A 22,374-nucleotide genomic window follows, 5' to 3' on the forward strand; every position below is an offset into this window, starting at 1 on the left:
GTAAAGATCAAAACCTCTGGACTGGGGAGAGACAAAACTGATCTCGCGAGTCGAGTACTCGGGGTGAGGAACTGCAGAGCCTCTTTACCGGGGCCAAGATCTGGTTGAAGTGGGTTAGTGTGTTGCACTTCTCAAGAAGAACAAGGAAGCGATCCCAGCTGCACAGAAGCCATAACTAGCAAAAGAAAGCAAAGGATGTAGAATATACAGATTGTGAAATCCAGCTGCTGCTGCATAACCAGAATGCTCTAGGATTTCAGAGCACAGATTTGTCTTTCGATATTGATACTTTTGATTGCCACAAAAGGTGGACGATCATCCTTGCACATAACAACCCACCACTACGACCATGAACAGAAGATCTTCCAACTTCACTGCCATATAATATATACTCCAAAGAAAAAGAAACGTTTTACACAATGAGCGGTTGTTCGCCTTCAAGCTCGGAGATTACAATAAGCAAATCTGTCTTCTCCAGGAAAAGAGGTTCCGTCTTGTTTCTTGGATTTATAACCTAACATAATGTGGAGGAAGTTAACATGGCATCCAAATTAGTGATAGTGAAACTGTGTGGGTAGGCAGTACAAATAAACTACCTGCTTGTTTCCTTTCACATAACCTATTGCAACTTCTCGGCGTAGGATTGCTCTTTCAGATAGCTCCAAGAAAGATGGCGTCTCACCTTCCTTCATGTAGAAGCTTATATCCTGTTGGCGAGGTATAATGTGTTTCAGACAATATTTACTTGAACAACACACTGGTAATGGCCTGGCCCGTCTCCAACCACAATCATTCATAATGAAGTTTGATCCAGGCCCATTATGAACAAATGTTCCAGTTGCAGAATTTGGCAAATACAATGAAACTCCTGAGATTAGAATGAATGCAACCAATTGAGACTGGAATTAAAGAAGATAAGAAAATACCTTCAGATATATCTCATCTCCTTCAGCATTAAGGATGTCTTTCCAAACCTCATTCAGCTCAGCGCTTTCTGCCACTGCCATCCAGAAGGCAGGGTGTGCTTTATTTAGTTTATAAACAGTAGGGATGGTGTCTGCAAACATAACCAAAAGTGACGAAACTTTAAAAGAAAAAAAAGGGATACCTTGAGCAGTTACAAGGCTCATCACTTCCTCAGCACCAATAAATGAAAGGGATGGTCTTATTCTTGAAATCTACACAGAAGATGAAACGATTCATAAAATTGTTATTCCTTATTCTTTGGGTAGCTAATGAAGTTAGAGAATTACTTGTTTCCCAAGTCTTGTATCAACAATTTCAGCAACTAGGTTTTCCACCTGAAAAAAAGAAGAGTGTGAGAATTCAAGTTATGAAGTGGAATTTGAAAAGCAAACAAATGCAGTAGAACAAAATTTAATTCGATATGAAAGAAGAATAACACAAATGGAGAAAAGGGAGCACATGGATGATCTATGCTTTCTCAGATTCTCATTTTGTCTGGAAGTGGAGCAGGAACCGAAATCAACCAGTAAATTTCTTATTGTTGTAAAGTTTACAAGAAGGCCAAAATCTACAGCAATTTTCTGATATGGCTCCTATGAACCAATATAGATAATTAGAGGAAATAAAAAGATAAATGTTATAAAGATTTGCAACTGAAATTCTCTCACAAGTTGCTCCACAATATTTATCCATGCTTAACCTGTGCTGCATGGTCTAGAACCAAATGTTTTCAAAGAACCAAAATAACAAATAAATGATCTCAAGAACTAATTGAGTGCTGTTTTTTAAAACAGAAATAGATATAAGAGTGCTGGTGTATGGAGACAATTTGTAACACAAATCTTATGCAGTAGGTAATTAATCAGATGCTGCATGCTATAAAAAGTCCAGAAGAGCAAATTTATTAAATGCACTGGCACAAATAACTGGAATTCTTCAATAGTGAACAAGCAAACCTTTATCCCATGTTTTTTGCAAATAATTTCAGCAAGAAGAAGGGAATAAGTTGTTTGTTTATCTGCTTGGGATGGATCTGTGAAGAAGATATGTCAATTGAGTATATACTTTGAAAATGGGCATTAATATAGAAATTACCTCCAGCAAGCCATTCTTTGTCAGATATCACAACAATTGATAGAGGGACATCATCCCCCTTCAACGAAGAATTCCTAATATTTAATATAGCTTCCTTCAGTGTTTCATAATACATGGGATTGCCCATCTATGCATAACATCATCACAAACCAACAGCCTGTTAGAGCAAGACAAACATGCAGACAAACACACTAATACAGTACACGATATGCTTAAATATGTATATATAGAGAGATACCCTGTGAGAAACTTTGACATTCTTTAATTGGCTTTGGAGCACAGGGTTCACTATACTGTTCCTATCACTGATGGAAGCTTCTGACAATATTTCCTACAAAATTCAGTATGCATTTTCCATGACTAAAAATTCATTTCAAATATTTATTCACTAATTCCCAGATATATTAGATTTGCAAATGATATGAAAAGAATCTTTTGGAAGTTAACCAACATTATTCTAGTTTATTTAGGTAAGTGCTCAATAAAGGAACAGAAATAGCACGGTCAAATGCAAGGAATTGGGTCAACAGCTTTCTAGATAACCTTGTACAATATTCGTGTAAATGTTTCTCAAGTGCTATGTAAAGTCATGTGAAAAAAATGCTTTCTTATCTTCTCTAAAGTTTATATAGTCATGTGAAAATAACACTTGCATTAATTTCCAAGTATTTGGAACAGACCAATGTACTACCAGGTCCAAGGTAATAATCATATTCTCGAATCATATCAGCAACTCTTGGTCGCCATCCAATCATGAATATGCACTCTCGTGGTCCAAGATGCCAATCACTAGTCTGCACAAAGTTTGGAACTTGTCAAAAGCAATGAATGATCTTCTAAAATACTGTTGTAAAGCCATTTGACTACCGTCATACCTTGGAACTTGATTTTGAAGGGCGTTTTACTATATTTTCGAGCCTTGATTTCCTAATCTTGGTGTCAAAGCAAACTTCAGTTTCTGAGCATTCTAGATTTTGATAATTTGAAGTATGCTGCAAATTTGATGCATCCGGGAGCAACATTTGTGGCATTTTTTTCCCATAAACAGGAGCTATAAGAAGCAGCTATGATTGAAATAAAAGTTAGGAGACAAAAAAGCATAGCAAACAAGGAAACTGTTTGTGAATCGTGTTATGATAAAGGTCTAGGAATGTTACCAACTGAAAAACACCTACTACATTTGTAATTAACAAAATACTTATTTAAAAAGCATAACAATGCTTGGTTTATTATCATGACTGATTGCCCTGCCAATTTTGATCCATTATTCTAGCTAGATGGCCTTATGTAGAAAATTTGTTTGGTCCTATGATTTAAACATTACAAATATGGATCATCTAGGTTGTGACCAGATTAATTAGAGTATATGAGAAATTGGTGGTTATGACTAACCAACAAGCATAAACTCAAAAAACTTACTCATAAGATTTGATAAATTATATTAAGAAGGTGATAGTTTCGATGAACCACTAGAAAACGTCTAAACAATCATTAGGCATCATGTAGAAACATAAAAGATCATGCCCTTCTTTGTATCAAGTATCAACTTTGTTTTATATTGACCATGTACTTAATCAGTTTCATTTATTCTTTTATCTCAATATACCTAGCAAATCTGTAAAGCCTTTCTTATTTTCTGCATGTTCCCTAGTAAGTTCCTACTGGCTAATTGAACATAAATCTTGGATCCTTGTGGGATGGGAATCATACAAAACGGGCAGCACAGCTAATGAGCATCCTGTACTCCTGCAAGTCAAAAGTTTGTTCCCCTTGGCTTGTTCCTATAACTAAAACGCTAGTGACCCAGATGGAAAAGAACAACCTTATCTTGGTGCCAAGGCTCATGCTCTAGGGCAATTATTAAATAAATATCATGTTTGAATAATAAGTAACTTCGATGCATGGCCTTGCTGCCTCCTAGTAGTAGGAAAACACTTCATGTACATAACACTTAGTACAATTTTTCCCTGTCTAGCAGCAAATACTAGTGTGATGAAACCTTTCCAGTGGAAGTATAAATTGGAAGAAAATTATCATAGTTCTACACTTCTACTACCATCCGCCAATGGGTGAACACAAATTATTCAGTTAGTCTTTATTGACATTGTTGTACGATTGATGTCTAGAGAAGCATGAATTAATATGATGTTCAGTAGTATCAAAGGATATCCATAGTTCCATACTTTGTCTGTTTGTGTAATCACTTCATCATCATTTGGGTGAAAATATATTTTTCCAGATCTAAAGAGGCCACACACCACTGCCTGGAGAAAGTAAAAAAAAAATGATTAGATAAATACTATACCTCAGAATCTACAGAAGAAAAAAGCATTTTATAATTTTTTTTAGTTCTACCTCCTGGATGGCTTGTCTTGCATACTTGTACTTGGAGTCTATTAGACATGAAAAGCTACAAAGGTTGAACACATTTTCTGTAAGCAAGGAAAACAAACATCAAGACTCCATGGAGGTAAGGAAATCCACTGTCATTACTAAAATCATAAAAGAATTCCATTTATTTAATGAAAAGATGTTATCTTCATAATCTTATTTGGACACCCCGTCGATCAATTTTGAGGACATCAAACCCATCAACTACCAAATCCCCAAATTTTATAGTTAAAACATGCAATCAAAAAAGTTTAGGATGTATATGAATCTGGGACTTTGATATCTACTAGCTCATTAATCCTCCGGATTTCTAGTTCAAGCATGATCATTTTCATATAGACTTACTGTAACAGACATTAAGAATTATCAAATTGTAATCCAAAATAGGCCCAGTATGAATTAATGCAGAGAATAATGGATAGATTATGAAGCTTCAAGGACAAATAGAAGTCATGTAACATTTTATGGGATAAAAAGAGAAGCAAAGCCTTTACTAGATCATGTCTCTAAAAGACATCAATTTTCATTTGTACAAAAGAAGGTTTCTTTATTGTCAATATCTGGAATTATAATACATTGTCTTTAATATTTTGTACCAGAATAACTCGGATACATTTGTAAATCACTTCAAAGACCAAAATGATTTAGCAAGGAAATGATTAGTTTCTTAATACTAAAAGCAAACATCTTACAAGCAAGAAAAATTTTTGACATGGCAAACCATCTAAAATCAATCAAACAAGAGATGGTGACTGTATTAACTGTATAATGAGAAATAATCTTGCGAGCTACATGCTTGTAATCTTATTAAACGGAAGAAATGAAAATTAAGTAGAAGGCTTAACTAGGAAGCAACTTAATGGACATGCCAATGTGGCAAATGGTTATCAACAATATTAACAGTTTAAGGATGAAAACAAGAAGAAACTTCAACATTTCAGAATATGGCATTTGCTACTACATTCTGCTAAAAAAAAAACAGATATGCCATTAAAAAAACATATAAGTGAATTATAACTTATAACTATATTAAGTTCATTTAAGTAATACTTTACTTAACAAAATAAAATATATGACCATATAAATGCTTCCTAACAGAATATATGGATAAAAAATTTTCATCATAAATATGGTATTTTAGAATATTTTACAGAAGAACATCTTGCAATCAGTTTGACAAGCAGAGTTTCTAATGCATAAAAACATTTTTTTTAATTTTTATTGCACTAATAATAGCACTTCTTTCTTTAGTCGATCTCAATTATTATCATGCAGTTAGGGAAAAAATTACTTCGATAATTAAGCAAGTGTCTGTAAACTTTGAGGAGACCCTTTTGCCGAGAACACTGAACAAATAATTTGGAAGCAACCATCTCAACTGGCTGCACATTCAGGCCTGTGATTGACTTAAGAAGTTCAGATGTAGTAGAGCTGGAAGCCTACATTCAGAAAAAATAATTGTCAAGGTCACAACTTCGAATATAAATAAATAAGCACTGACTCAAGCAAAATTCCAGATTATGGCAAGAAATGCTAGTGTGATTTTATCACAGACAATGTCAAGGTTATCATGCCCCACAACCTGAATAATCTGGCAAGGAAGGAAACTTGTTGGATCTTATCACCATCATTTCAACATTTTATGTTTCCTATCGAAGTGGACTTTTATTAGCATATGTTGGAGCACTAACTTCTCGATGTTACAGAAATTCAGAAACTAAACTAACATAAGAACTAAAAAATCAAGAGGTTGTTCTCTGTTAGCAACATAAAATTTCAATTAATTGCTTTTTAAAAATAAAATTTTTCAGCTGCACAAATAATATACCTCCACTATGGTAGGGACAGATGCCACATTGGGAAGAGGCTGAAGAGCTATCAATGAGAGAAATGCATCTGTGTCAACTTCATACCTGATTATATTAACTTCAATAAGCAAATTATCAACATGTAAAGCATTAGAAAAGAACTAAGACGAAATTCCATGTAGATTAGGATGAAATCACTTGGAACTACTGGCAGTGAAATAGTCCACATAACAATCAGCATTGTTAAAGTCTAATATGCTACTGGTGTGTTAACATAGAGTATTCTCAAAAAATGTAACTGAAAGAAATCTTTGTGAACATCTATAGATGCAATAATATTTTTTAGCATAAATTCAGATGCTGCAATGTATCCCCTGAAATGCATGCCCATGATGCTTGAAAAATGTTGCAATCGTGTACCCGGACAAGCTCAACACACCTAAGTCAATTTTTTTATATTGGATTCTTATTACAGTGTATGTCACCCACACGTGGACAAGAACATGAGACTCATCACTTGTGATCACTTGTGCAACAATACACTAACCAATCAGATAAGACACCTAAGTCAATTTTATGAGCATCATTTTCCATCTCATAACTAAGTCAGTTTTACGAGAACCAGAATATGCACCGTTTTTTATCTCATAAGACCTCATAGGTCTTTCATAGGATAATCAACAACTATTTGTGCTATATTTCTGATTTCTTAGTATTATTCCAGTATGCAAGCCATCATATGAAAAAAGGGTTCTGCATTTTGTTTATTGCATATTAGTTGCATCTGGCCAATATATCATTGACAAATTTCACATGAATCTTACTTAGAATTGCAAAGTTCTCAAAAGTCAAAACAATTATAACAGACTATGAGTTGTTAGTGAGCACAATTCTTGATCCTAGTTATGGATTCCCCTTATCATTGTGGCATAGAAAACAAGACTATGAAAACAGCAAGCATCAGAATATCACGAAAAGATCAAGCATTCTTGATGTCAAAATTAAATGAAAATTTCTAGCTATGTCATTTATAGGAAAACATATTACAGTTTCCAACAACATTGTTTGATTTGACTATTTTGAGTTTACACTGACTTCCGTAAGAGATCCATATGACAACTCGCAACTTCATATGCAATTGCCACACCAAATTGCCAGCAACTGTTGAATAACAAAATGTTATTCAACAAAAACTGTTAATTCAAAACAGTTTGTGTAAAACCAAAACAAAATGTTAGTATATGCAAGCAACTTTTTGTGTAAAATCCAACTTGAAGATTCAAGCCAAGTGGTGTCCTATACCAGTAATCGCAAGGAAAGATTCTTGCCATAACCCGTAACACAACTATGGACCATTTAGCTATCAGGGAATACATACTTCAATGTCCCTAGACTCACAACACAATTGCCGCTGTCTTTGATCTCCTCTCATAAAACCAGCAACTACAGTTTACTAGACCTCACCACATGTAATGCACATCTTACTTTAAAATTGCACCGGAACTCATAAACAAGTCACCCTTGGAGAAAATACTGCATGGAGTCATGGACTAGATGAAATCCATTTTTAAGTCAGTGGAAACAAAATGCTTTCTATCCAGTCAATCAACAAAATAAAAGATGAACCATCAGGGTTGACTCTGGCTATGACATGGACATACCCTTGTGTCTTATGTTATATGGTGGTATGAATATCACCTTAACTATGCATTGACAATTCCAAATCAAAACAATTTTCATCCATTTATCATTAATTGGTGGCTGGTGCTACTTCCAACTTACCAACAATGCATTAATTACTCAACCTATTTCTTCTTGTAGCATAAAAATAAATGTCTTAGACAATTTGGTAAGATGACTTAAATAATTCTGATTACAATATTTTTTTCATTGAAAAGCCTGATAATTTTGAATAAGTAGAATTATAAGTTATACTAACCGATCATTCTTCGTTGGCAAAATAATTATGGAACGTGCCTTGTCTACTGCTGCTCTTTCAAAAGATTTTGTCAAGCTTAGACTGCAACTGCAATGACAACATTTTCTAAAAACATTACAATAAAGGAAATATATTATGAAGAAGCTAATGACTTTAATGAAATAAAGTTTACAGGATGACATTCAGCATCATTGTCAATATATCTGGTTTTGTAAAGTAAACAGAGTAATTATCAACCATTTCATATGTCTGTAGTGTTATCATGGTTTGCGATACTGTACCGTATCACTCGGTATGAGCGGTACATACCAGTCCGATAGAAGACCGGTATGAGCAGTACATCAGTACATCTTAGTGTATCATATGTTGATACGTTCGGTGCAGCTCGGTATGTACCGTACCAATAGCTGATCAGTATATTGGTACGATACAATATTCAGAACCTTAAGTGTTATAATCCAAACATAATCCTCCTAGGCTTCCACATAGTGTTGTTTGGTAACAAACTAACAATGGTATCAGAAGCCAAAAAAATGATATAAACTTCCTAATAATGCAGAGATCTAAAGCATACATTGGTAATTTTAAAATAAATTATCACTTTTAGAGGTAATTCACATGGATCTTCATCCTATATTCATCTGATATGGATCAGCAATTTTACCTTTCTTACAAAGAACTGAAACAAACCTAGTGTGGAACTGAAGATATGGTACCTCTCTATTATGCAAGAGGTGTGTATAAGACTAAGTAAAAATATGATGGACAGATGGAGCATCCCAGTACTGCCCTGATGCTGAATGCAAAGATGCATTATGAGACTACTGCTCCAGAAGTTTGCTCAACTGCATTTTCAAAATTTTTGCAAAGCTGCTGGCATAATAGTTGATGAAAATATTGCAAAAGCTCATCAGCTCAGAATGCTGTAAACAAAGGAAGATCAATCACGAGATAATTTATGGGCAGTGCATGAGATTATCTGCTTCAGTCACACAAATGCAATTCAGATGTTGGTCATCAAATTAGACTTTGAAAAGGCATCTCACACAGTTAGAGTTTCATACAAAAGCAAAAACTTATCAGAATCGTGTTATTACTTTCCTTCCATTGCTTAGTTTGTAAATCATCCAATTAGCCAACTATAATACTTCTATTCAAGGCACCATTTTCGCATGTATCATGCCCACATTAGCCAACAACTGATATCGTACAAAAGTTCAACATAACATCATCTTCCTGCTGATTATGTTGTCAATGAAAGGGCAAAAAATCAATTTATAAAAAATTTAAATTGTCTGTTTCTCGGGCACCCAATAAGATGAGAGAAGGTTACATCAATGAGAGAAGTGGAGGAGAAATGAGCACCATGGAAGATAGTGGTAGAAAGATAAGATGAAGAAAGAAATTGGGTTGGATTTTGATAGATATTTTGAACGGGCATGGTTCGGTTCACATCCTTGGACAATATACCAGTGACGAATGCAAAAGAAAGGAAGGCTTAGATGGTTTTTAATTGACCACCAAAGTAAAGAAGTTTCACTGCTGCTCAGGTTTCTGTACTGACAAGAAGTATGCATGGGCCACAGCAGTTTGGCACTCAAATATTTTTTTTCTTATTTCCAGCAACAGGTATAATATCAATTGGTTGCATGGTCATGGTTCACTGGTTTGGCACTCATTGCTCTTTTTTGTCTCCGGTAAGTGGTATGACATGAACTGGTTGCATGGTACATTTTGAGCGAAATGCATCAACACACAGACACACAATACCAATATTGACAGAATATATCTTTATTCTTGCAACTTGCAAGTACTTCAATCTTTAAGGAACCCCTTGTGTACTATATGATATGAACACTTGCCAACACATTAGACCAAGCTTTGAAGTAGTGATGGCGTGAAAGAGAGAACATTAAGTAACACTGATAAGATATGATGACCAAAGAGTTATTGGGTGGTAACAAGACAAATCTGCATTTGAGGATCCATTATGTTTCGCCATAAAGGTTGGTTACTGTTAAATAGAATACGCATGTAGATGTCAAATTTATTTGACATCAATTTTAAGCAAAGATTTAATATATGCTCTCATTAAACCAAAACGAGAGTACAAAGCAGCAGTTGCATACATATAAGAAGTGATTAATCAGGAGAAAGAAAAGGACATTGCAAGTAAAGAATCATCCTTGATTTCTAATGAAGCTGAAGTTTTATAATATTTGATAAACATATCATCGAAAATTCAGTAGCAATATTGCACCTTTTAGTCAGGAGATCAATATGGTCCAAATCTTTGGTGATGCTATCACCGAGTTTTTCTATCTGCTTCCTTGGAAGGTCAGACAACAGAAGAATTCTTTGCTTCCTACAGATATGTAATGTGTTCAATATGGTGTTAGGACTTAGGAGTAATGTCCCAACTCCCAAGGACACATCTCTAAGATGGAGTACATTGACAGGCAAATAATATTACCTCACTGTGGCTGTACCTAAGCGAATGGCAGACTCATGAAATTTATTAAGCTGCTTTAGTATAAAAGTCAGATGACTGTTTACTCCACAGATAATAATATGATCCTTTTCCATAACTTGCAACTGTGCTCCTTCTCTAATCTTTTGCATGTTGTTCTGCCAGCATATATTGGTGCAGGAATATGTTCTTAGCTTGAAATGGTACACCTTACACTTTGCATTTTTAAAAAATAAAAGTAAAATTCTTAAGAAAAACTTACTCGAAACTGTTCAGTCATTGTACTTAATAATCGGGAATAGAATAATATTCCCCAGATAGCAAGGACAAGACCAAGAATACGTTCAACACGAGTTTTTTGCTGCCAAACAACATAACAGCCTAAATTTTAGACCATTATCATTTACCACCATGTTACAAAAAAAAAGGGTAAATGTATGAGTTATGATAACTTGGGGATAAAACATAAAACATCCAAAGAATATCAGTTTGTTGCTATGATACTTGATCATACTCTTAAATGAGTAGAAGATGTACAAAGGCATGCCCAAGCTTCCCAAAAACAATCTTCCAAAGACTGATCCTTGTTCCTAAATAAGCAGATCACAAATAGTTATACAGAGATGTCTAGGATAGCAGCTGAAGCAGGTACTGATAATCAACAACTGATAAAGGCATAAAGCTGATCTCAATGAACATCTAAGCAAGCAGAACACTAGCTTGTCAAGAAAAAAAAAAAAGAATTCAAAAACTGACATTATCTTAGAAGCAAATTTAACAACCATAAGTACAGGAGATGCAGTTTAGAATGAAGAAAAGTATTTATAGACAACTTTGAAATATAAAATATTTATTTAAAAATTTAAAGTCAATGACAGGCTGAGTGGTTCCGGGCATGTTTTTAGTGGGATCAACAATAGGTAATTTATGTTTGAGATCAAGTCACACTGAGTGATTGGGCTTTCCCATTTTCTGCAGTTTTAAAAATGAACTTTTAGCCATTTATTTTAGCAGTCATCAATGAAGTGTGGTTAAAGGAACAAGATACTGACATGACATGTTACAGCTTAGGACTATGTAGTTATGACAAGAAAATAAAATAAAGAACACAGATATCATAATAAAAAATAAGTTAAATTAAAAATTATACATGACAAAGTTGAACAAGTAATGCTCTGGCAGTGCATAACTATAAATCATGAAAGAAAATATTTATAGCAATAAAACATGTCTAGAATGTAGAAAAGAGATTAAGAACTCAATGATAAACAATTATCATCAAAATTCATAATCTGATGCTTAAACTCAATGACATAAACCATAATCTAACATGTATTTTTTTAATAGTTACCTAAAAAGTAAAACATCTCAAGGAAGTTTTTAAGATGTATCCAAGAAAATATCTTACAACCATTATACCTAACAAGTATCCCATAAGTATATAGCAACTTAGCAAGCAATTTAAAGTAACCATATATTCTAGGTTATTATTTTATGATATTTCCAGACCCCTGTTTTAAGTTATTTCAGTGACAGGAGTCAGTTTAGGTATAGCATAATTCAAGAATTTAGATCTCGTTTCATTACTGATCTCAATACTGAAACCTCTACGGCACTGGTATATGGTATATCGAGCCTTATATCAATGTGTACCACCTGAATTACTCGAAAAACCAATAGAAAACTAATACCAATCGATACTGGACTAGTGAGATAACAGATATGCACCATTTAGTGTCACTAAAATGTAATGAAACATTCTATCGGCTGGTGTTGGACCTTATGATCTGCTACAAGTCCATGGTCAGATAGGTAAACAAACAGGTGATTCATAGTCCACACCTACTATACCCACCGGTATTTGAAACCATGGTTTGGTTAAGAAAGTGATTCTATCATTATTTGAGTTTAGCCAGTTATTGTAGTCCCTTTGAGATCTTGGGCTTCCATGATTCCTAAATTAGAAAAAAAAAATCTTTTTGCTTGTTTCAGATTCTTATATAGTTGGGATTAGGAGATGGAGAATTACAAATATCGGGTAACACAACTTTTCTTAATTGATTAGATATGGTTGGTCAAAGGCCTAGGTGTCTCCTCTCTAACTGGGTCTTCTTGCTCTAATCTGTTAACTTTCTTTTCTCTTCTAATTCTCTTTCTATCGTACACTCATCCGCTATCATTTTGGTCCATAAAATATAACTGATTAGGAGTTGTGGCAATCATGATTTTCTATAAAATATAATTGTCCATCACAGATTTAATATTATATCGTAAACTTGGTCCTAACTCACAAACTAATTCCAAACCTCCAACTTTCTCTATCACTTATACTTCATATGATCTATATTCTTGTTCACTTCTGTAATAACAATAACATATTCCACAGTCTCACACCACAAGCCTATTGTTAGCCTCTCATTGATCCTTCTTCCAATCCATTCCCATGTATTTAATAGATCAAAAACAAGGTCAGATACAAAAACTTATGACCTACCTAAAGAAAATAGAAAGAGCTATGGACCATGGTGCACAACCGGCAAACTGAACATGCCACACTTCAATCATACTGACAAAACTAATGCAAATCCTACAAGTTCCTCGAATTGTACAACTTGAAGTAATGCTTCCAGACTAACTGAAAAGGAGAATGGGATGGGAAATCAAATAAAAAAGGAAGATCCCATACTAAAACTACAGTGGAGCAAAATCACAAATGCAGCCAATCCTCAATCCTCCAGAACACATGAGCACTGATCCAGAGTACAGGAATTCAACTGGTAGTGCTTCATTTGTTGATAATAGACATTGACAGAAGAAAGATCCTTAGGACAAGAACACAATAAAATTAACTGGTGTAGGACAATTTTAAGTTCTGGGTTAAGCTAATTTAAGTCAGGGTTGCGTCATCCAGTCAAGGTTCGGTCTTTTATTTTTCCTATAGTTTTTGGATGTATTTTCATTATCATGTGGTTGTTTTTAAAGTCCTATCTGAATCACATTGATATTAAGACATCCAACTTCAGGTATCATATGGCTTAAGTAAAGTTATTTAGCCGTTTGACTTTGAGTATTGAGAGTTCAAAAGGTCTCTTTACATGTGAATTTTTATGGGCTTCCAAATTTTCTAAAACAGGAAGTCATGTCCCTTGAGTATTTTTTGTATTTGAGCATCCTATTTTATTAGGACTTAAGAGTAGGAAAAAAATATTAATAATGAGCTTTACAAATGTATTAGTAATTTAATTTTATAAATATGTAAATGAAGGGTCTTGGCCTATACCCTCTAGAATCGGAGTACTTTCTCAATAAATCCATGTTATCTCTGGATTCTCGTATAATCCTTTTTCTTTCATATACTCGGTTACTCTCATTCAAAGAGCAATGTTATTCAAGTTGCGATGCAACTATTCAGATAAATGCTGAGGCAAATTGTCTTCCATCAATATGGAGTAGTTGGTCAATATTATTTTTTTTTCCAAAAGATAACACATTTCATTTTTCTACTGTTGGGGCCACCGATGTAATGATTTCAAAAAAGGATAATCTTGGCTGATATAGGAGGGAGGCCACCGAAGAATTTGATCGATACAAATGGCCAAAATCTGCAAGTATCTTATTGAGTTTCAGACCTTCAAGTTGTTGAGGAATTTATAATCACAAAATGATTCCTACTACAAAAATTGAGAACAAACAAAATCAAGTTTGCTACATAGCACACAAAATGCAATAAATTGGTTTACAATGGAGTCATCTTTTTACAATCTGCAGGACACAACTTCAGCTTTCCAATAAACATATGTTAGTGAACCAACAGACCTTCAGTATGGTCCAACAATCAAGCCATGAAACTAAATGGAATATTACACTTGCATGAGTTCTGGAATGAGTACATGCAACAGAAAACATATTCTACTCTTGACATAAATTTGCTCTATGTAGAAGAAAGACAACATAAATATCAAGGCAATAAGAGACAATAAAGCAACAGAACATCTAGGGTAAGATGACAAGGACCAGATGAAAATATATACGATAACCTGAATTTGTAGAATAGGATGCCTCCAATCATAACGAATGAGAAACATGCCACAAGTAATACCACAAAAAACCTACAATTACAAGTAATATGAGTAGCAGATAAGAGAAAATGGTTCTAGATTTAACTCGTTAGTAAAAGTTTTATAAAGTCCACTACTTCAACAAGAAAAACCTAGTGTAGATGATTCATCGTGTAAATTTGTAACATGCTGGAAAGTGGTATATATAGTTTCACTTTTATTAATACATAGTTGAATAAAAAAAAGCTCCTAGTGGCAACAAGGATCAACATGTCATTTTGGTATGTACCAGCCTGAATCAAGATGCACCACACCAGATGTATCAAGGCATGTCATTTCAAATCGTGTAAGAGTGCTGACATATGATTAGGCCAAGTTTTATATTGTGTTTTTAGGTTGCAAAAACAAATTAGTGTTCTTAGGCACAAGGGTGTTTTGACCAGCATACAGGGAACCACATTATGCCAGAAATGCATTGCCCCCATGCCACAAAAAAGTAGCAATTCTTGTTTGGCAATATAGTAAAGATGATTTAGAGCTCCCTTAGTGGCACTTAATAGTATAGAATTAAAGTATACTTGCTAGTCAACAGCAAAAAAGTATGAAAAGGACAATTCAGAAGTTAATGGTAACTTGCTAGTAGAAATATCCTGCTACTAGACTTACATGCCAATATTTCGTTCAAGCTGGATGTTGAATAAATAATAAAGTCGAGCAATACTCCATTTAAGTTCTTGGAATGATGGAAAAGATACGTTTAACTGAAGAGGAATGGGTTTGTTTATAGAGCTAGAGTTGGACAAACAAGCAAAAGGCAAGGTACTGCCACACCATGGTAATGTACAAATTGTCCTCAATACTAAATGAATAGTATTTGACCATGCCAATCTGGACAAAAAGTAGAATGATACGCAGCGTAAAAGTACTTTAACTTGAAAAACCTGCAAAATGTTTAGACAAACAAGCTTAGAAAATAGAACAGATGGAACTACAATTAGGAATTGTAACATGCTTTTGGTACAAACTTGTTTCACAATTACTATCCAAAGTAAATATATACAGAACTAAAAATCATAAAATGCTTCTGATATAAATTTGTTCCATAATCATAATGTACATGTTTGATTGTGAAATTTACACACCGCACATCAAGTGTTTAGAAGTGGTTCGATAGCATTAAGATATTCTGAGTTTCTGACTATGAATAATATCCATGATTCTTGACAAAATGATTTCTTCCACTGTTCTGAAAAAAAAAACTTATTCTCATCAGAGAATCATTTCTGAGAATTATTCGTAGATTAAAAGTACAAATTGTTGTACAAACGAAGATATTAGATTTAAATGGCTCACAACATAACAATAACAAAAACAATTTGATGCACAAATAAAGATATTAAAGACTAATGACGTGAAGCTTAACAATAAAGTTCTTTTAGTAGGGCCAACATCTGTCAGTCATGAGTCATCAACTCATCAACAAATGAAAAGCCGCTTATTATTAAAAACTGGCTATTATCATTGTCAATAAACTCTTCAAGTCCTTTAAGTTCATCTTATATCAAGTTACTGCAAAATTTTGGTCTAATTAATAAAATATTATTATTGTCTGAGACTCCGAGATATTGTTCCCCCTTCTCTTGTCCACATGTTGGAAGTTTTGTTATCGTAAGACAAGCAACCACTACTCCATTGCCAAATTGTAGGAAAAAGTGAACAAACTTATATCGGTGAAGATCTACGGAGTTCAAGATACTATCACCGAGAGAACTTCAAGTTCCCGACTTTTCTAGGGCTTCATATAGTTGGTTCCCATCACATTCAGTCTTACAGTATGAAAACCACCTAATACAAGGTATTCAAGACCACAAAGAACTCAGATACATATCACATAAAGGTAAAAGAAAAGAAAGAACAAACAGAAAATTAAGCCTAAATGTTGCCAGGATTCCCTTGTATGATGAGGATAATGATGAAGCATATGATGAGGATTTGCAGTAAACAGTCCCACTGAATAGCCAGTTAAAGCTTCAGTCTAATCTTCTCCTTTAATCACGTAATTATGAATTGTTCTCACAGTCACCAAGTAGCAGATATTGAAATTTGAAAGTATGAGATTACTATTTCACATCACCAATGAAACAAGCCAAATTCTTCAGTACACCATTGACTCAATATATGGGTTCTAGTAGTGGCATCATTGAATTAGGGAATATAATAAGCACCTGCATAGCTTACTGAAAATTGAAATAAGCATAAAATTGCCATCACAATCATCCAGCAACAAAATTATTGAACCAAAGCAAAATGCACACATATCAGGAGGCAAAAGTAGGTGTAATTAAGTAAGCATTACAATATAGTTTTTATCAAAGATGATATTCTTGCTAGTGTTATTTGCAGAGTTGGTGATGAGTGATCTAAAACGCAAGATGTGCAAACTGAGAGTCCGTATGTTATCCAATCTTGTTGCTGACTTGGCCATTGTTTTTCCTGGGAGAAAAAGAAACAGGGAGTTTTAATACCAAAAAATGAACACAAATTAGTTTCATCAACTGTCACTATATTTTAATTTTGGATGTTTAAGTAAATAACAAGAACATCCTCCATATATGGAGTCAGTTTAATATAAACGGTTTGTGTTCTTTATATCCATCCAAGAAGCCATAAATATCAAAGATCAAATGCATTAACACGAAAACATATTCAACCTTTGCATTAACACATGGATGAGATTGTGTATAAGCTCATTTTCTCAACATATAAACCTCTCATTAACACCAAGGAGAAAAGATATATATTAGAGTCTTCATCATTGAACATCTGAATGAATTTTAAGATTGCTCTCAACACAATCTCAACCTATTAAAAGCTAGTAGTAAGATTCTAACTTCTAAGGCAAGCCAATTAAGCAAGCAAGTGTTTTCCATGAAAGCTAGGTCATTCTGCATGCAGGAAGAATTAAATTTCTTGTTGTACTTTTAAGGCCAAACATTAAAGAAGAGCAATAATTCTGGGAACTCGATAATCCGCAGTTCTCTGATAGGCCTAACAGCTTAAACTGTTCACATGTCATGACAGAAAAAAGTAGGTTTTGCATTTAACCATGCATGTTTCCTATTTACAGTTTAAAATCACGAGTTGGCACAAACATAATTAGGAACGAAAAAAATAACTTTTGCACTTAACCATGCATGTTTAGTATATACAGTTTGTAAAGCACAAATTCTTAAAGACAAACGCCTATATATAAAACATCATTATGAACAGAGCCTCCAATTTTTTGACAGATCTAAGGGATATTAAGATAACACTATTCTAGAAAGACACAAAATATGACACTTTTTTAGAAACACAGAATATAAGGTATTTTTGCTTGTTATAATAGCCCATCTGCATAAATCTCAAATGTGTGCCTGGTAGAAATAGACATGATGTGGAAGATAAATCACAGAACTATGTTGACATCAATGATGTATGAGCGGAATACACTATGTTTAATAGAAAGGTGAACATGAAAAATAACAAAGTACAGGGTAAATGGAGCACAATAATGTAAATAGGATTTGGTCCAAAAGAAGAGAGAAACTGATGGACCATATAAGTTGAGAATTACAATTTCCTACCATGCTTAATATTTAAGGTCACTGGATCACAATAAGACATATATCTTCTACCAATAACTTTTACAAACATATTAGATATATAAAGCCATACTATAAGTATATATTCACGTTTTGTCATGAACATCAGTGTCAGCATGGGCACATCTAATTGTTAAAGAAAATATGTTTCCATGTAACATCTTTCATAAATGTGAAAACGGCATGATCAAGTATAATTATCAAACGGATGTTTCCATCCATTTTTAAAATATTGAAGATAAATGACAAGACTAGAAGAAATCCTATATAATAAGGTCACAATGTTCTCAGTGAGTAAAAGATATGGAGCACACCTGAAGAGTACTTTTGTAAATAGCTGGCACATGTCACTGAGGATTGTGTGCAATGACATTGAAAATGGAGAGAATTCCTGTTAGTGAGACTGCATGTTATTACAGAGTTACACAACAAGCAACAAGAATATTCCATAAAAGAAAGGAGACTGGTAGTCTTGTACTGCATCAACTGACTATCTAACCTAATTATTAAAATGCATCAACTTAAAGAACAAAAAGATTTTACTGTATATATAAACTTATGATTTGATCAAATAAAATAATTGATAGGTGTCAGTGGCTCCTAGTAGAGGAACGGATAGTCCTAATCTTAAGTATTGAAGCAATGGTGAATCACCAATGGCAAGTGAGAAAAGAAGATCAGAATTCTCTACCCAAATTGCTTTTGATAGTCAGTCAATGACTAGGCACATAAGATTAGACGATACACTCAAGCTACTACATCAAGCAAAAAAGAAGCAGAACTGTATGCCATTTTTAATAACTTTGTTTCCTCAAACTACCATGGCCTCAAATGCAGCCTAGACTTTGGAGACAGAGTATGGTCACAGATGCAGCTTAGACTTTAGAATCAAAGATAACTTCTCTGATTATGATGATAACAAGAGACTATTATTCCCAATTAATATCAGTTTGTCTATTCCTTGCTGAAGTTTAGCTCTATTGAGGCTGATGTCAATGAACAATCAAAAGGAATGGCATCTATCCTTAAATTGATGACCAAGTTTTCTTTTTTCTATCTTTCTCTCATCCAATCCCATCATCTATATTGACTCATCTTGCCTTACAAGTGCATCAGAGATTCTTGCAACCATGTCCAAATCACACAGACAATTTTCCACATTTAAACTTCTAATTTGTAATATTACAAGTTCCAACTCTCCACATGTACAATCCTAAGTTATGATAAATTTTACAGTGAGACCAGACAATTGTTCTGGCAAAGTCAATAGTTACTACCTAATATAGACTCTCACCAAGTATCACGGACTACGCTTTTCAATGGTTTTGAACACGGACTATCTTTTCGCCAACAGCACAATAAGACACAACTGATGACAAGGGTCACATGCTGACCAATACAAGCCAATCACATTGCGAGAATGTTGACCAATACAAGCCAAGCACAATAAGTCATATTTTTACAAAAGCTCTAGTTGACTTGGTTGGGAAGGGTCTTCTAAGTCTTAAGAAACATCTAGGATCATCGGCCTCTAACAAATGTCTTGCAGTGGTCAGTGACATAAGAAGGCCTCCTGCTGCAGCCATTAAGCTGTTATAACTCTCTCACCGACTTTTCTCAAACAATCATGATCTTAATCTACTTACCAATTTTCTCACGCATTTAAGCTTGTCAAGCTATTTTTATCAGTTTTTCCTTGTGATTTATTTTTGTCATAAGAAGCATTCAGTTGGCTTCTTCCAAAACATTATCATACCAACAAATAAGGTTGTAGGTCAAGCTATGAGTTCTAAATTCTGCACAATAGTGGAAATTACACCATTAAATCTAGACAAAATCTGTTAGTTGTTGATCCTCCTCACCTTAGTGTTTCTCTATCATGATCAACTTTTCCTAGTTCGAAAGAAAGACGCACTGCCTCAATATCATTAGTGAGATATTAGTTAAAAGCTTTAACATAAATGTTATGGAAAAAAACATGAGATTTCTCTGTGCAACCATAACTTGCAACAAGAAGTTAATTAATATTGTCTTTAGATGATAATACATGTGACTGAGTGCGGACACCCATCTGAAATAGCATTATGCATAAAGAAATATAACTTTTGTAAAGACTGCTCAAAGATACAATTACCATCCACCAATTAGATCCAGTCAATATAAACCACGTGTCCACAACAGTATTCAAAGAACTAATTATCCAATATAGGACAGTATTAACTAAGGGCCGAACTTTTAAGAGCAACAGAAAAAAGCAATCCATGGGTGCAGGTAAACATCACACTCAACAGAAGAAAAAAAAAAAAAAAGCCTTTCCAATATTAACGTCCATCCCAATGACTTCATCGACTCCTTCACATTTATTCCTAATCATTATTATCAACCCACAAAGAATTTGGAATTGGTAGAAAGAAACAAACAGTTGACAGAAACCTTCATCGGTGATCAAATCAACATAGCTTTAGATTCAAGAAACCGATCGTTCTCTTTCGTAGCAACTCACGAAGATCAGGAAAACTAAACTAACCGTTAACCAAGTCAAGGAACAAAACACATAGATACAACTGACCACCGCATCAAAAATCCATCGCAAAGCCCCAAACCGAATAAAGATTCTCCAAAAGAATCTAGAAAAGCGTAAAAACACGACTTCAGATTGGAGAGACCGGTCGCATCCTATCTTGACAAGACATAAGATCGAAGAGAAAATCTTTCCGCGAGAAGAATGAAGCAGTCGTCGACCAAGCGAAGGAACGGAATACACGGACATCGTTGGCCGCCGCCCCAACCATCAAAATCCATTTCCAGAGAAAGATCCTCGACAAGTCTTAGGAAGAGCAAGAAGATCGTAACCTGCAACGACGAATAGCGCAGGTCGGGAGGGTTCGGGGAAGAGGGCGAAGGGATGGCCATGAGCACGTCACGGGCCACCGCAGCTGAGACCCCATCTCCTTCTGCCTTCACTTCCCGAGTCTATGGTCTGATTCAGTGAAGAGGATTTGCTATAGAAGGGAACGGAACAGAATGGCCTCTCACTCCCTGTCGATCTCTCGTATAACTTACAGCAGATGGGAGCGATGGGATGCCCCGTTGGCCCATTGACTTATATTGCCGGTGGGCAGTAATAATATATATATATATATATATATATATATATATATATATGGAATTGGTCTTTTTTGCACCCCTCACCTTTCATATACGGCCCTATTTTCTGTAATCCCTAAAATACCCTTCCTCGCCGACGCCGCCCGTCGCCTCCGTCCCTGCTCTCCCGCTCATCGTCGTGATGTCCGCCCTTCCCTGTCGCGGCCCTCACCTCCGCGTGCACGAGCCCTTACCTGTCGTGCGATGGCGCCTTCCCTTTGCATCTCCCTCGCGACGCCCACTATTGCCCCTTGTGTCGTTGCCGACAAAAAAAGGCAACCCGTACCTACGCCTCCGCCGCCCAATGAAGCAGATGAAGGGAGGGGGGTGGCCTACGACAGGGCTGACGACAACCTCGAGAACGATCGACATAAGAAGTCGTCAGCTCAAGCAGGGATGGAGATCAATGGCGGCGAACCGCTTGAGGAGGCGTCGGCCCCGCCGTAGGTCACCCCACTCCCTTCCTCTGCTTCGTGGGGCGGCGGAGACGCAGACGTTCGGCTGCATTTCTGTAGCCGGTGGCACAAGGGGCAGCGGCGAGCGTCGCGAGAGAGTCGCAGTGGGATGGGGAAGGGCGGATCTCGCGGCGACGAGCGGAGCAGCAGGGGCGGGCGGCGACGAGGAAGGGAACGAAGGATCTTTTGAGGATTAGGGATAATAGGGGCCTGCGTGAGAACAAATCGAAAACAGGGGCGCTATTTCAGCTTTTCTCGAATCCTATAAAACTATGTCGACAGCATTCACGATAATATCATTTTTAATATGGAAGTCAATATAATTCAGAGAATTAGAATGTGGATAATATTAGATAATGTTTAATCCACTCAACTATGTGACATTAGGGTGTGGATTATTG

General features: G+C 35.2%; 1 protein-coding gene across 9 annotated transcripts; it reads right to left on the reverse strand.

Annotated features, from left to right (window-relative positions):
- Positions 1 to 228: 228 nt before the first annotated feature.
- On the reverse strand, positions 229 to 22,203 carry LOC103986658 (putative ion channel POLLUX-like 2). Of its 9 annotated transcripts, none has more exons than XM_065155732.1 (24): positions 21,225 to 22,201; positions 18,686 to 18,762; positions 17,084 to 17,220; positions 15,394 to 15,668; positions 14,707 to 14,778; positions 11,184 to 11,259; positions 10,932 to 11,050; positions 10,673 to 10,827; positions 10,460 to 10,564; positions 8,200 to 8,286; positions 6,281 to 6,365; positions 5,744 to 5,891; positions 4,417 to 4,493; positions 4,245 to 4,325; positions 2,937 to 3,125; positions 2,742 to 2,855; positions 2,300 to 2,392; positions 2,062 to 2,188; positions 1,923 to 1,999; positions 1,254 to 1,301; positions 1,109 to 1,178; positions 927 to 1,000; positions 597 to 707; positions 229 to 514 (listed from the first exon to the last, which is right to left on the reverse strand). In XM_065155732.1, the coding sequence occupies exons 5-24, from the start codon at positions 14,752 to 14,754 to the stop codon at positions 413 to 415; spliced, it is 1,986 nt and encodes a 661-aa protein (XP_065011804.1). In that variant the 5' UTR covers positions 14,755 to 14,778; positions 15,394 to 15,668; positions 17,084 to 17,220; positions 18,686 to 18,762; positions 21,225 to 22,201; the 3' UTR covers positions 229 to 412. The 9 variants fall into 9 exon arrangements, 8 of the variants coding, with proteins under 8 accessions (XP_065011804.1, XP_065011798.1, XP_065011799.1 ...); XM_065155726.1 differs by having other exon boundaries at positions 10,932 to 11,030; positions 21,225 to 22,198; XM_065155727.1 differs by lacking the exon at positions 2,300 to 2,392 and having other exon boundaries at positions 10,932 to 11,030; positions 21,225 to 22,199.
- Between the last annotated feature and the right edge of the window lie 171 nt (positions 22,204 to 22,374).

Source organism: Musa acuminata, chromosome BXJ3-6 (genome assembly GCF_036884655.1).
Source record: "Musa acuminata AAA Group cultivar baxijiao chromosome BXJ3-6, Cavendish_Baxijiao_AAA, whole genome shotgun sequence".
NCBI classification, from domain to species: Eukaryota; Viridiplantae; Streptophyta; class Magnoliopsida; order Zingiberales; family Musaceae; genus Musa; species Musa acuminata.